This window comes from Aquarana catesbeiana, linkage group LG13, assembly GCF_042186555.1.
Source record: "Aquarana catesbeiana isolate 2022-GZ linkage group LG13, ASM4218655v1, whole genome shotgun sequence".
NCBI lineage: Eukaryota > Metazoa > Chordata > Amphibia > Anura > Ranidae > Aquarana > Aquarana catesbeiana.
This window is the reverse complement of record NC_133336.1, coordinates 146,082,842-146,098,249: the sequence shown is the minus strand read 5'-3', so window position 1 is coordinate 146,098,249 and position 15,408 is coordinate 146,082,842. Positions and strand designations below refer to the sequence as shown.

The window sequence follows — 15,408 nt, the reverse complement described above, 5'->3', positions numbered from 1 at the left end:
GTCCACAAAGATAAGGTGGTTCTTCGCCCATGTATGTCATTCCTCCCAAAGGTAATCTCTGATTTCCATTTTGAATGAAGACATTGTGTTGCCCTCCCTGTGTCCCAGGCCCAAACATCCTTAGGAATTTGCTTTGCATGCCCTGGATGTGGTTCGGGGATTTGATGTGTATTTTGCAACCACTGAGTCTTTTCGGAGGTCAGACTCACGGTTTGTCATCACGGACGGGCTAAGAAAAGGGCTGGCTACGTCTTCTGTGACCATTTCCAGATGGATCACATACAGTGACTCAGGCCTATTCTATCAAGGGTCAGGTTCCTCCTATCCTTGTAACTGTGCACTCCACTCGGGCGCTTAGTGCTTTTGTCATCAGGCGTCACTGGTGCAGGTTTACAAGGTGGCCACTTGGTCGTCGGTGTACACTTAAACAAACTTATACAAAGTGGATGTGCTGGCATCTTCAGATGCTTCTTTTGTCCGCAAGGTTTTGAAGGCTGCTGTTTAGAGGGTCTGTTGTTCAGGTAGGGCTCCAGTTGTTTTTTTTAGCTCTTGTTACCTGGTTGTCTCTTGGGTTTAGCCTTGGAATTTTTTTGTTGTCCCACCCCTCATATTTGGCACTGCTTGGGGACATCCCTATGGTTCTGAATATGGAGCACTGTGTCATCAACGAACGAAAGACAAAATAGGATTTTTGTACTTACCATAAAAGCCATTTCTCTGAGTTCATTGACGGACACAACACTCACTTCTCTATGGTGTTTTTAATACTTCTGACACTGCTTGTTACTAAATTGAAGGCCTATAGCAGAGAGGGGGCTGTATACCACATAGTACTGCCCATAGGCATAGCCAAATTTTTTTTTTTTTGCCTAGTGTCCAACACCTGTAGGGGGCGATATAACCCTATGGTTCTGAATATGGAGCGCTGTGTCCGTCAATGAACTCAGAGAAATTGATTTTACGTTCAGTACAAGAATCCTATTTTGCCTTATGTGAACACAGATGATTCAGTCCCATAGATTACTCTGTACCTTGTATTCTGTCCTTCCTACCACCAGGTCTTGACCAAATTTTGGCCTTTAATGCACTCATGAAGGTCAGCTTTCAGCCTTGTACATTCATTTTAAAAACCTGTGGCTTTGCCCTCCTTGTAACAGCCTTTATCTTCCTTGGAATCTCAACTTGGTTCTCTCTGCAGAAACCACTCTTTTAATGGGGATATTTCTTTGGATGGCCTCTCCTGCAGAGTTGCCTTTTTGGTTGCTATCACCTCAATTAGCCTTCTCTGAGTTGGTATCTCTCTCTTAAGGAGCTGTTCATCGTTCACAATGATATGCTAGTCTTATACCCATTACCATCCTTTCTTCCTAAGGTCATATCGGTCTTCAGCCTCAACAAGAACATTGTCCTGCCATCTTTATGCCCTGCTCCACAAAAGGAATTCTTTGCCTGGACTTGGAGCCCTTGGAGTCTACCTCAAAGCAAGAGCCTCCATCAGAAAGATTCCCTATTTGCATTGTCCTCAGGACCTCAAAGGAACACACTGCTTCCAAGTCCACTATCACTTAGTGGATAAAAAAATCTGGTCTCTCTAATTTACACCCTCAACCACAAATCTCCTCCTGTGCTTTTATGTGCCTGTTCCACCACAGCGGTGGAGGTTTTCTGGGCTTTCTGGGCCTAGGCCTCTGTACCAGATTTTTCAAAGTTCTACCCAGTGGGCACCTAATCTGTGAATACAGTTTTTTCCAAAAGCGTCTTTCAGGACAGCACCTGAGAGATTGTGACTCCTCCCACCAGACCACAGGAAAAGCCTCTTTCCTCCAGATCTTTAAAGGGAGACAACTCCCTAACACACATCAGTTTTTGTGCTTTCCTCTATGGGGGGGAGATATAATCTCTTGGGTGATCCTAAGAGACAGGGGTTCCTCACCTTTTTTCCTCCAGCTCCAATCAAAAATTTTCCTAAATGGGACTTATCAGTAGTCCTGCAATCCCTAGCAAGGAGTCCAATTGAACCTCTGGAAGAAACGTCACTCAAAAGCCTCATTCTTCAATCTGTGTTCCTGATCGCCATTACTTCAGCACGCAGGATCAGCTCTGTCAATTAAGGGAACCTTTACCTATGTTTCCAGAGATTTATCCTTAGGACAGACCCACAATTCTTACCTAAGGTAGCCTCAATACATAATCGTTCACAAAACATTGTGCACCCAACCTTCTGTGCTAACCCATTGGGGGAGGACTTTTTATTTTTTTCATATGTTGGATGTCAATAGAACTTTCTTAAATTACCTAGAACTAACAAAGGACTTTAGACATTCAGATTCGTTATGTGTCCTTTTTTCAGGCAGCAAGAAGGGTTGCCAGGCTTCTAAATGATCAATGGCCATACTCGCATGCTGCCAGCTGGAATCCGCGCAGCCTCAACCAGAGCACTTGCAGCCACTTGGACAGGAAGAGCTGGTGCCACCCTTGAAAAAAATTGCAAGGCAGCAACGTGGTCAAGTTTTCGCACCTTTGTGCGACATTACAGGCTGGACCTTACATCTGCCAATGATCAGGCATTTGGCAGGAAGATCCTGCAGCCTGTTGTCCCGCCCCAATGGGGTAAGTCTGTTATCCTCTCAGGTGCTGTCCTGAAAGACGCTTTGGGAAAATTCAAGTTAGACCTACCGGTAACTTGTTTTTCAGAAGTCTTTTAGGACAGCAATGACCCACCCTGTTAGTTTTTATATTCTTTGCTGTGACTAACATATGTGTTTGTGTTCCAGCCGGGAATGGTGGTTCTCTTCTACAACTGATGTGTGGTAAGGAGGTGCCTCCCTTTAAAGATCTGGAGGAAGGAGGTGTTTCCTGTGGTCCAGTAGGAGGAGTCACGATCTCTCAGGTGCTGTCCTGAAACTTCTGGAAAACAAGTTACCGGTAAGTCTAACTTGAATTTTCGGTCGCAAAGTTCTTGTGGCATCGCAGTGTAGTTGGGTCTTTTTAATCCTTGTTTAGTTTATTGGCACAGTTCAGCTTGCATAATTGTTGCCCATCTTTATTCCTTGCTTGGGGATGTTCCAGAGTCTATGAATACTCAGCCTGTGTCCTGTACTGTACAATAAATATGAGGAATTTTGACTTGCCTGTAAATTTCATAATATGGCATACAGGACATAGGTCACCCGATGTAATTTAATTGGCAAACATTTGATCTTTAATCACACTTGCAGTTAAAGCTAATATTTTTGAACACAAGAAACACTTGCCTGTTTTTTTGCTGCGTTAATTGCCCATTATTAATGATTTGAGGTTTTTCAAATATAGCTTGTAAAAAAAAAAAAAAAAAAAAAAATGCATGGTGTGTATTTAATTCTATACATTACTGTAGCACTTCATTTGGAAAGTTGAGTGAACATTAACTTGGGAAAAGTATGCTGACATTTTCTACTTTTTTTTTTTTTTTCTAGGTCACATCACATAACAAAGAGAGACGGTCGAAGAGAGATGAAAAATTAGACAAGAAATCCCAGGCAATGGAAGAGTTACGAGCAGAGAGAGAGAAGAGGAAGAACAAGACTGGTATAGTAAAAGTTTTATATATTTGTATATTTTCAAGAATAAATATTTGTTTTAAAAGCCATAATTCCCTTCCAGTTTCTCTGGGGTTTTTTTCCCATTATTTTGATTTAGACCAGTGGTCTTAAAACTCTGGCCTGCGGGCCAGATGCAGCCCTTTGCTTGCATTTATATGGCCCTTGGGGCACTATTGCTCCTACTGATATCAGTAAGGAGGCACCATTCATTCCACTGACACCCACAATGGGGCATTATTCCTCCTACTGACACCCAGGAACATTATTCTTCCAACTGATATAAATGATGGAACACTATTCCTCCCACTGATGCAAACATGGCACGATTCCCTCCACTGACACCAGCAGGGAACTATTTCATCTCTGAACGGTGGGGCACAATTAAAGTGCTTGTAAACCCTCATTTTTTTTTTTCTTAACCAGTTCAATACAGGGCATTTTCACCCCCTTCCTTCCCAGGCCAATTTTTAGTTTTCAGCGCTGTCGCACTTTAAGCGAAAATTGTGCGGTCGTGCGACATTGTACCCAAAAAAAATTGACGTCCTTTTTTCCCCACAAATAGAGCTTTCTTTTGGTGGTATTTGATCACCTCTGCGGTTTTTATTTTTTGCGCTATAAACGAAAGAAGAGCGACAATTTTGAAAAAAAAAAAACACTATTTTTTACTTTTTGCTATAATAATTATCCCATTTAAAAAAAAAAAAAAAAAGTTTTCCTCAGTTTCGGCCGATACGTAAATCGCAATAAGCGTATATTGATTGGTTTGCGCAAAAGTTATAGCATCTACAAAATACGGGATAGATTTATGGCATTTTTTTAAAAAATTATTTATTTATTTATTTTTTTTACTAGTAATAGCGGCGATCGCGATTTTTTTTTCGTGACACTGACATTATGGCGGACACATCGGACACTTTTGACACATTTTTGGGACCATTCACATTTATACAGCGATCAATGCGATAAAATCGCATTGATTACTGTGTAAATGTGACAGGCAGGGAAGGGGTTAACCACTAGGGGGACACAAGGGGTTAATTATGTTTCCTAGGGAATGATTCTAACTGTAGGGGGCGGGGACGTACAAGGGGAGGAGACCGATCAGTGTTCCACTGTACTGGGAACACAGATCGGTCTCCTCTCAACTGACAGGACGTGGATCTGTGTGTTTACACACAGATCCACGGTCCGGCCCGGTTAACGGGCAATCACGGGTGCCCGGCCGACATTGCGGGTTTACAACCCTTTTTTATATTTTTTTTACTCTTCCTGGCTGCCAAGTAGAGCTGCAAATTAATCATTAAAAAATTGAAATCTCGAATCAACCCCCCCCTACATTTCCACGATTCATATAATCAGTGCAGAGCCTTTTTCTGCTCAGAGCTGTCAAAAAAAAAAAAAACGGCAAAGTTTATCACAACATTGCTCAGTGCTGAGAGATGAGAAGAAACATATCATTTGGTTCTTTTAGATCAAAGTGATGAACTTCGGACTCCAAATGAGGTCAGTTTAACCACTTGGACTAAGCCTTTTTCTGACACTTGTTGCTTACAAGTTAAAATCAGTATTTTTTGCTAGAAAATTATTTCGAACCCCCAAACATATGGAATTTTATTAGCAGAACCCTAAAGAATAAAATGGCGGGCATTGCAATATTTTATGTCACACTATATTTGTTCAGCGGTCTTTTTCAAATGCAGTTTTTTTGGAAAAAATACACTTCAGTGAATTTTAAAAAAAACTAAACAAAAGTTAGCCCATTTTTTTTTTTTTTTTTGCATAATGTGAAAGATGATGTTACACCGAGAATCGTGATCTTTATTCTAAGCCAAAAATGATTCTCATTTTATCCAGAAGCTTGCATCTCTACTGCCACGTGAGAGGCATTTACTCCCACTGACTCTGGGGCATTTCTTAGTCCCACTGGTCTGTCAGTCCGACCACCCTATAGTCTGAAGGATGGCAAACCGGCTCTTTGTTTAGAAGATTTGAAGACCCCCTGATTTTTAGACAAAGGTGATCTAAGCATATGTCAACTTTTTTCATCTACATGGGCACCTTTCAAACAGTTTATGGAAAATCCTGTTTATGATGGGTTTTAGAATGTGTATTTGATGTTGCCTTTGGGGTTTAAAAAAAAAACATTTTGCTTCTTCTTGAGCCAATGTTCTGTTGGTATTTGGATATGCCAGGTTTTTCCTGCTTAGAAACTTGAACAATTATCAATTAAATTTGTATTCATCTTACCTGAACTAACTCGCAACCTTCTTTTCATGTGTTGTAATACTGCTCCGTAATTTTGTTGAATTAATTTCTGTATGTTTTGAATATCCAGTTCAACATGCTTGGGCTACTTGGTTTAACTTGCTAATGTTATACTTGTGAACATGCCAGAAAAAGCTGACAAATGATATGCAGACTGGAATATTCCGAGAAGTTAGTTGCTTCCTATTTTCATCAATTCAGTTCAACTTAAAGCATTATGGTTCATACTTTCACCTTTGGTGCAGGATCACATTCATGACTTCAGCCAGTTGTTTCCCACTATCTGTAAAATAATGCTCCATATTACAGTGCCCTTTACAGAGAGTATGTTACTCGATGTTCCTATTCACAGCTAGGGGCATGCTTTTAAAGCTGTTTTTAAAAACTGGAAAATATTAAGTTAAGTAAAATGGTACTGAGATAATAGGTTTTCATGTGCTCAAATGCTTTTTGTCTGTCATTCTCATTTGAGTAGATCCATTCTTTTAGGTCAATGACCAAAAACAGGCCAGGGGTTCCCACATCCGTCTTCTTATTAACCACTTAAGGACTAGCCTCGTTTTGGAATTTAGGTGTTTACATGTTTAAAACAGGTTTTTTTTTGCTAGAAAATTACTTAGAACCCCCAAACATTATATATTGTTTTTTTTTCTAACACCCTAGAGAATAAAATGGTCATTGCAATACTTTTTTTCACACCGTATTTGCGCAGCGGTCTTACAAGCGCGCTTTTTTTTGGGGAAAAAATTCACTTTTTTGAATAAAAAAATAAGACAACAGTAAAGTTAGCCCAATTTTTTTTTATATTGTGACAGATAATGCTACGCCGAGTAAATTGACACCAAACATTTTAGGCTTCAAATTTGTGCCGCTCGTGGAATGGCGTCAAACTTTTACCCACAAAAATCTCCATAGGCGACGTTTAAAAAATTCCACAGGTTGCATGTTTTGCGTTACAGAGAAGGTCTAAGGCTAGAATTATTGCTCTCGCTCTAACGATTGCTGCGATACCTCACATGTGTGGTTTGACCACCGTTTTTCATATGCAGGCGCTACTCACATATGTGTTCGCTTCTGCGCGCGAGCTCGTCGGGACGGGGGGTTTTATTTTTTTTTTCTTATTTATTTTACATGATTTTATTTATTTTTACACTGTTAAAAAAATTGTCACTTTTATTCCTATTACAAGGAATGTAAACATGTAAAAAAGCATGACAGGACCTCTTAAATATGAGATCTGGGGTCAAAAAGACCTCAGATCTCATATTTACACTAAAATGCAATAATAAAAAAAAAAAAAAGTAATTAAAAAAAATGACATTTAAAAAAATGTGCCTTTAAGTCGTATGGGTGAAAGTGACGTTTTGACGTCGCTTCCGCCCTGCAGTGTCATGGAGACGAGTGGGCGCCATCTTCCCCTCACTCGTCTCCAGGCACAACAAGGGGACAGACGCGATCGCCTCCGCCGCTACGACGGCTCCGGTAAGCGGAGGGGGGGGGCCCTCTCCTGCCACCGATTAAAAGTGAACTCGTGGCGAATCTGCCGCAGAGACCACTTTTATCTGAAAGCTGACCGCCGCATGAAAATGGGTATACCGGGGTTATGGCAGCTAGCTGCTGCCATAACAATGATATCCGCCGCCAAACTTAGGACGTACATCGGCGTGCGGCGGTCGGCAAGTGGTTAAGGACCGGTGTGCAGCAATGTGTAGCAGTGATAAACATAGGTTTAACTTGCATAGCTTTCAGCAGCTTATTAACTTTGAGTTGGTTGACCATGTGCCACAATGTGTTTATACCATATGATGAATAGAAGAATTGATCAAGGGGGTTAATATGGCGCACAATGGAGGTAACCGAGTACATATAACTAAAAATGGTGGGGGGAAGGGGGTTGGTTGGGGGTTCCTGAGAGGGGGAACTTGGTGGTGGTAGTTAATATTTCACAACAAGTTCAGGTGTTAGTCCATGTAAGGATAAAATGATGCTGAATAAATGGAAGGCAGCCAGTTTAAAAAGCTAGAAGAAGCTCTGGAACAATAAAAAAGAAAGAAGGACGGCCCCCCCTAAGTGCAGCATGTATGTTAAAAATATTTATTACAACAGATAAAAACACTCACATTTGAGTTGCTAAAAACCAGCATGTAAAGTAGTTTCATCCGCATGCTCTCGGGGGATGTGGGTGTCACGGACCAGTGGGGGGGTTCCTGGGATGTGAGTCCTGTGACTTGGGTCCTGGTAGCCTTTCCAGTAGTGCCGAGGGAGCCTCCGGGCAGCCAGGATGTCTGTCGTGGATCCTCCGTGGAGCGCCGTGCTGACCTGCATCTTCACTTCCGGGAGCGGGGTGAGGCGGGCGGTGCGCGATAGATAAAAACACTCACATTTGAGTTGCTAAAAACTAGCATGTAAAGTAGTTTCATCTGCGTGCACCGCCTGCCTCACCCCGCTCCCGGAAGTGAAGATGCAGGTCAGCACGGCGCTCCACGGAGGATCCATGACCGACATCCTGGCCGCCCGGAGGCTCTGAGGACCCTCGGCACCACTGGAACAGCTACCAGGACCCAAGTCACAGGACTCGCATCCCAGGAACCTCCCCACTGGCCCGTGACACCCATTTCCCCCGAGAGCACGTGGATGAAACTACTTTACATGCTGGTTTTTAGCAACTCAAATGTGAGTGTTTTTATCTATTGTAATAAATATTTTTAACATACATGCTGCACTTAGAGGGCGCCGTCCTTCTTTCTTTTTTATTGAATAGAAGAATAGGATGACCGTACTCCCACAGAAGACACAAATGAGCTTTATTCAAATGTCCAAAAAACATGACACTGATGCCTTTACAGACGGGAGGACAGAGGTAGTTTGTGTTTGTTTTTTTTTGTGTTTTTGTTTTGTTTTATTATCTCTGTCTTTCCAGCATAGAGGAGAGATATGGGGACTTATAGAACCCAGATCTCTCCATAAAGAGGACCTGTCATGCCCTATTCCTAATAAAATTCTTGCAATAGGATTAAAAGTGATCAAAAAAATTAAAGGAAAAGTGTAAAAATAAAATAAACTCTAAAAAAATAAATTATTAATGCACCCCTGTCCCCTTGCTCACACGCAGAAACAAACGAATACGTAGGTCACGCCTGCATATATAAACGGCATTCAAACCATAACGTGAGGTATTGCGGCGATCGTTGGAGCGAGAGTAGTGTTCCTAGCACTAGGCCACCTCCGTAATTCTAAACTGGTAACCTGTAAAAATGTGTGTCACCTATTCAGTAAGGGGGCTTGGACTGCACATGGAGGAAGCTGCGTGCTGTGTTCCAGCAGAGACCCAGGGAGATTATCCAGCCACAAGTTGCGAAGATGACTGTTCGGTAGCTGACCCTTGGCTTCTTGCAGCTCCCCGGCCCTTATCCGGTTCCCAGTCTTAGTCCGGTTCGCAAGTTGCAAAGCTGATGGGCCTTTGGTAGCAGACTCTCGGACTTCTCCCAGCTCTCCAGCCCTTATCCAGCTCTCAGTCCCAGTCCAGCTTGCACTCCAGTCTATTACCGGCTCTTTCCAGCTCCAGTGCACCCAAGTACTAACTCCAGTTCTCACCCAGCAATCACCGGCTCTCATGGGCAGAAGGGGACATGGTGCATCAAGCCATCCATCTGGCGTGACTCCTGTGTCCCTGTAGGGAGGCATCTCTGGCTTCTTTCCTGTTGGCGGTTCCTCCAGCGCCTCAGCTAAGATGGCAACGGGACATGACACAGGAGCTGCCTGAGTGCGATCCCGCTCTCTCTCCAATCCGAAGCCTGGCATCCCCATCAAGTGCTCCACAAGAACGGCAGCTCCACAGCTCTGTCCCTCATCTCTCCCTCTACCTACTCCTCCACCTTTGCCTATACACTCCCTAGTTAAGTTATAATTCTGATGAGGGGGATTTATGAGACTTTCTACGAGCCTTGCCGACACGGAGTGAGATGGAGGCATTTGTACAGCGCCTTGAGCAGGGATATCACACGGATATCCAGTCTATTAAGGCAGAGCTACAAGCAACCCGTGCTAAAACATCTGAACTGGAGGAATCCGTTACAGGCCTGTCTGATGCAGTATATGCCCATGACCAACAAATGGATACACAGGAATCACATATACATTGCATTGTACACGCCTCTTGAGGATCTAGATGACCGCAATCTACGGAATACAATCCGGATTTGAGGGTTGCCATAGGCGACGGGTATAGAGGATCGCTAAGCAATGGTTAGAGACAGTTTTATTTCTCTATTGGGGACAACAGAGCCGGTTAATTTGGAATTTGATGGGGTCCATTGGGCTCTAGGGCTGCAAAGTTCAGACCCAGCTGAACCAAGAGATATTCTCTAAATAAAAAAGTGAAAAAACTGCTCTGAAATTCTAAGAAAGGTACAAGCAGCAAACCTCATTTTAGACGCATGCATAGTAAGTAAACATATAGGTTGTGCTATTCAGTCATAGATAAAACACAAAAAAAGATTCAAACAATCCACAAATATGCCATCTGTGTGAAAATAAATAAATTCAGTCCACAAGTGATGTGAAAGTAACTCTTCATAACAATCTTCACCATCCACAACCAAAGTGATTTAGATATGGATGCCTCTACCAACAGCTGAAAGGCTCGCTTACTAGCTCCAGCTGATCCCTCATTGCAAGGGATCCATAGCGCTTATGGCATCCTATACAGCAACAAGGGGTGAATCTTTTGGGAGACCATCTGGACCTGGAGAAAGGCCTTAGCTGTGCTAAAGCCATAAGCGTTCACAATCCCTTGTAATGAGGGATCAACTGGAGCTGGTATGCAAGCTTTTCAGCTGTTCGTGGAGGTAACAATAGCTAAATCACTTTGGTGGGTGGTGAAGATCGTTATGAAGAGTTACTTTCACATCACTTGGACTGAAATCATTTATTTTCACATTGATGTCATATTTGTGGATGAATAATTTTTTGTGTTTTTTTTATATATGATTGATAGCGCAACCTATATATTTTCTCAGTCTTCTTATCTGTCGAAAACATTTTTGTTTTCGTGTAAAAGAGGACATCCTGAGGCAAGCCAGAGCAAAAGGCCCTATGAACTTTAAGGGAGCCACTATACATTTGTCGTCAGATCTATGTCATTTCACCCTAGAGAAAAGGGAGGCTCTAAAGCCCCTACTTTTACTGTTACAAGATCGCAATATTAATTACCGTTGAAACTTTCCATTCCAACTACAGATCTGGAAAGATGGCAAGTGGGTTAGTTATTTGTGGTCCATCTGATATTCCGGTGGTGTCAGTGGCCCTGGATCTGCCAGAGCTTCCATCCATAGAGTGGCCCCAAACATACTCCTTGTTTCAGGGTGTGGAGCATAGGGCCGCTGTTTCTGGGGAGCACCCGGGAAGCAGAGAATTTGGCCCCTCTACAGATTAGCCCTAAAATCTAAATAAAGGCCCTCCAGGGAGTCAGATTTATTTTCAAATCCCCCCTTTTTTTTTTTTTTTCCCCCCTGGGATGCAAAGTGTCTTCTAGACCCATAAACAGTTTGTTGATTTGCATCACGTTTATAATGATATATTTGAATAGTGGAGGATATGGGTTTTGCTTTTGTTTAGAGTTGTGTGTTTTTTTTTTTTGTTTTTTTTTGTTTTTGTTTTTTTTTTTTTTTTATAGGATATAATTTGTCGTTTTCTAAACTTAAAAAAAAAAAAAAAAAAAAGACTATGATGGCCATGCCAGAACCTTCACTTTATTCTACTGTAGCCAATGCCAGGTTGACTTGGTCTTGTGTTTTGGATCATTGTCATGTTGGAATGTCAAAATTATGTCCCATGCGCAGCTTCCAGGCTGATGAATGCAAATGTTCCTCTAGTATTTTTTGATAACATACTGCATTCATCTTGCCATCAATTTTGACAATTGCCTGTGCCTTTGTAGCTCACACATCCCCAAAACATCAGCGATCCACCTCTGTGTTTCACAGTAGGAATGGTGTACCTTTTTCATCATAGGCCTTAGTAAAGTCCAGCCCCTTTTATATGTGTAAGTGACCCTGTGCCTATTAGGGGCACAGGGTGACCGAGAACCCTTGTTGGGTCTGTTTAACCCAACTCACCATACAACCACACTGAACTCAGCATTTCCTTTTCACACTGTTGTCCAGTGTTTTATATGTGCAATTTGTGCTGAAGGAATGAGGGTGCTCATTCACTTGGGACAATAATATTTCTGATCAATATCCCTCAGGTATATGTGAAGATAAAGTCCACCGTTCTTCAGATATTGCTAGATCGTTTGAGGTGGGGTGGGGGTTGCTATGTGTTAAGTGCCTGTATACCATTGTTCTATTGTGTTTTTCTGCCTTGGGAAAAAGTATTATGGGATGTATATGTGTATATAGATTAGCTGTGAGGAGGGAGGGGGTAATTCCTCCAACAGCTTTCCCTGCTAATAGGACCGTCTACTGATAAGAAATTTGAATACACCTGTATGTCTGTTACTGAATGTAGTTTACCCCGCCCTGTGTTATTATGCAAAGGGGGGTTTGTCCTCTGAGTTGAGGAGTAATGTAGTTGAAGGATTGTTACTTTACTAGGACACTATTTAAGTTCTTTACTTGTACATGTTTTGGTGTTTATTTTCACAATGAGGGCCAGTTCACATCAAAACACAGTGCAGGAAAGTAATGCTCCTGCATTCAAAGCGCACTGCTTTTGTGTTATGCTGTATTTAAAATCTGCGTTTGGGGTGCCTTTAACAATGTACTGGCACCCCAAGCGCAGATTTCAAATACAGTGTTTGTGGGCACCAGATCGCATTGTACTATATGATTTGGTGCAGCGTGTTTTTCAAAAGTACTGCATGCAACTACTTTTTTGTGCGTGCCCATGTGATTTTCAGCTCATTAAGAGAAATCCCACTGCAGGGGCATACACAGGAAAATGAGGCCTACGTTCCTGTTCAATATGGCCCTGAATGTATTTGAGTTTGTAATATATTTGTATACAACATTTGTGTCTGTTTTGTTATGCACATTGATGACTTTGATATCAGTTATGATGTGGAAATTATATTTAAATGTATTTTTTAAGATATTCTTTAAATGTCTATATAGCTGAACTAATAGCACGGAAGCAGCCATTAAAGACCAGTGAAGTATATTCTGATGACGAGGAGGAAGAGGAAGATGAAAAGTCTAGTGAGAAGAGTGATCATTCGTCCAGATCATCTTCCTCATCTGATGAAGAGGAGGAGTAAGTAGATTTTTTTTCTTAGTATTATTTATTAGCATTTTTTTTACATGTCAAGATAACAATGAATTTTTGTATAGTGTGTCAAACAATTGAGTACTGTCAATGGTATACTGTGTGCAACCAGAACAGCAAAGCTTAGCAGATGAAGAAAACATTTAGGAGGAGATTTGTCAAGTTGGCTGCACAGCAAGGCATTTTAAAATTAGGCAGTCGGGGAGATTAAGGCAGCCTTCACATGAATTATATATATATTTATTTATTTTATTTATTTATTTTTTTTTCATTCAACCAGTGGGTTGAACGGAAAACACTGACTTTATTTCTCGATCACACACTGCTTCCAAATTCCTCCCACTGAGCTATTGTATTTTGACAGCGGGGGGGGGGGGGGGGGAGATTACACCAATGAGCACTACCAGCTTTAGCCTGCAGCACTGATTGAGTGGCAAAAATCTGATGGAACTGTTGTACAGAAGTCCCTGCTGGACCACCTGAATTTCGAACCACTTATGGCTGGCTTTAGGCTACATCAACTCGAGAGTTCGAATGTACACATTTTCTCTTTCAATAATAATTACTATTTTTTTTTTAAAAAGTATGCAAAACAGAAATTGACAAAATTTATTCTTTTTGTGGGGTGTGTGTGTCTTTTGGATTAAGTCCAGTAGTGGGTACTATAGTCTTAGTCGTCTTCACTTTATTTTTAAAGTTTGTTTCTGTATGTTTTATTTCTCCAGAAAAGAAGAAGTTCAGCCAAAGTCTTTGCCTGTTTCTTTGCCTGAAGAACTTAATAAAGTCAGGTTATCGCGACATAAGCTGGAGCGATGGTGTCACATGCCATTCTTTGCTAAGACCGTGTCTGGTTGCTTTGTAAGGATAGGAATTGGTAACCATAACAGCAAACCTGTATACAGGGTAAGTACACATGACCCAGATGAACACTACAGTTCTTCCATCTTCTGGAACTTTATGTAGATATAGTACAACTATTTTACAAACCATGGGCAGCGAAGTAGTTAGCACTTCAGCCCAGTATCACTGAGGTTGTCTGTTCAAATCCCAACCATGATGCTACCTGCTTGGAGTTTGCATGTTCTGCTTGTGTCTGTGTAGGTTTCTCCCCAAAGACATACTGATAGGTTAATTGGCTTCTGTCCATATTGGCCCTAGTATGTGTTTGTATGTCAGTAATTTAACCCCTTGGCGCCTTATTGACCCCAAGCAGCTGCGCACTGTATATGTGACCCTGTGTTTACAAGTTAACATGCTGAGGGCATGGTAGCTGGTGGGGATCGGTAAGTCCCTGATGCTGAGAGCCCCGGACTGAAGCTGGCGGTTGCGCTGGCTTACCATAGAGATGACCGAGGACCGGAGGTCGCCAGATTACCGTAGAGATGACTGAGGACTGTAGCCTCATAGAACATCTCTATGGTCTAAAACCAGCAGCAATGAGGATTTGTCCCTTCCGGTTTCGCTCAGATTTAAACGCGCTATTGCTGGCTTGTAAAAGCATCTGAGCAAACTGATCCTGGTTTTAAGGGCAGGTGTCTCAGTAAGAGAACCTGTCCTTGCCTGTACTATCACAAGGGCTGTTCTTCATCCCTTGTGATGGCAATAAAAGTGATTTCAAAAAGTCTTGAGATAAAAATAAATAAATAATAAAATAATAATGATTAAAACATTTTTAAAGTGTCCTTTGCATGACAGATGTGAGGTCACATGAACCACATGTCACATGGAACAAAATAGTATGCCAACACAACGACAATGCTTAACCACCTGCCTACAGGGTACTTTCACCCCCTTCCTGCCCAGGCCAATTTTCAGCTTTCAGCGCTGTCACACTTTGACGATTGCACTGACATGCTAAACTGTAACAATGTGACATTTTTTTAATCATTTTCTTCACACAAATAGAGCTTTCTTTTGGTGGTATTTAATGACTGTTTTTTTTTTATATTGTTTTACAAAAGTTTTGCTTAGTTTGTCAGTAAATTTTGTTAAAAAAAAAGTAATTTTTCTCCTTTACTGATGTGCACTGATGAGGCGGTACTTATCGGCACTGATTAGGTGGCACTGATGAGGAGGCACTAATATGCCACACTTATGGGCACTGATAGGCAGCACTGATGGCATCACTGGTGGGCACTGATTGGTGCCACTTTATTGTAATCAGGGTACTGAAGATCAGTGCCCTGATTGCATGTCTCGATGTCCCCTGCAAGGGGATGCTGCTGATTGGCTCTCAGTGTGAGGCGATGAGAGCGGATTACCGGCATTTCCATGTTTACATGTGACCGGCTGTGAT

The 15,408-nt window shown here is 41.8% G+C and overlaps 1 protein-coding gene across 1 annotated transcript in view; it reads left to right on the top strand.

Annotated features, from left to right (window-relative positions):
• The window catches only part of RTF1 (RTF1 homolog, Paf1/RNA polymerase II complex component), a 497,066-nt gene that overhangs the window by 175,653 nt on the left and 306,005 nt on the right, over positions 1–15,408 (top strand). Inside the window, exons 6-8 of the mRNA XM_073608860.1 lie at positions 3,456–3,567; positions 12,962–13,100; positions 13,838–14,015. Of these exons, the coding sequence (XP_073464961.1) occupies positions 3,456–3,567; positions 12,962–13,100; positions 13,838–14,015 (429 nt within the window). The remainder of the gene's footprint in view (positions 1–3,455; positions 3,568–12,961; positions 13,101–13,837; positions 14,016–15,408) is intronic.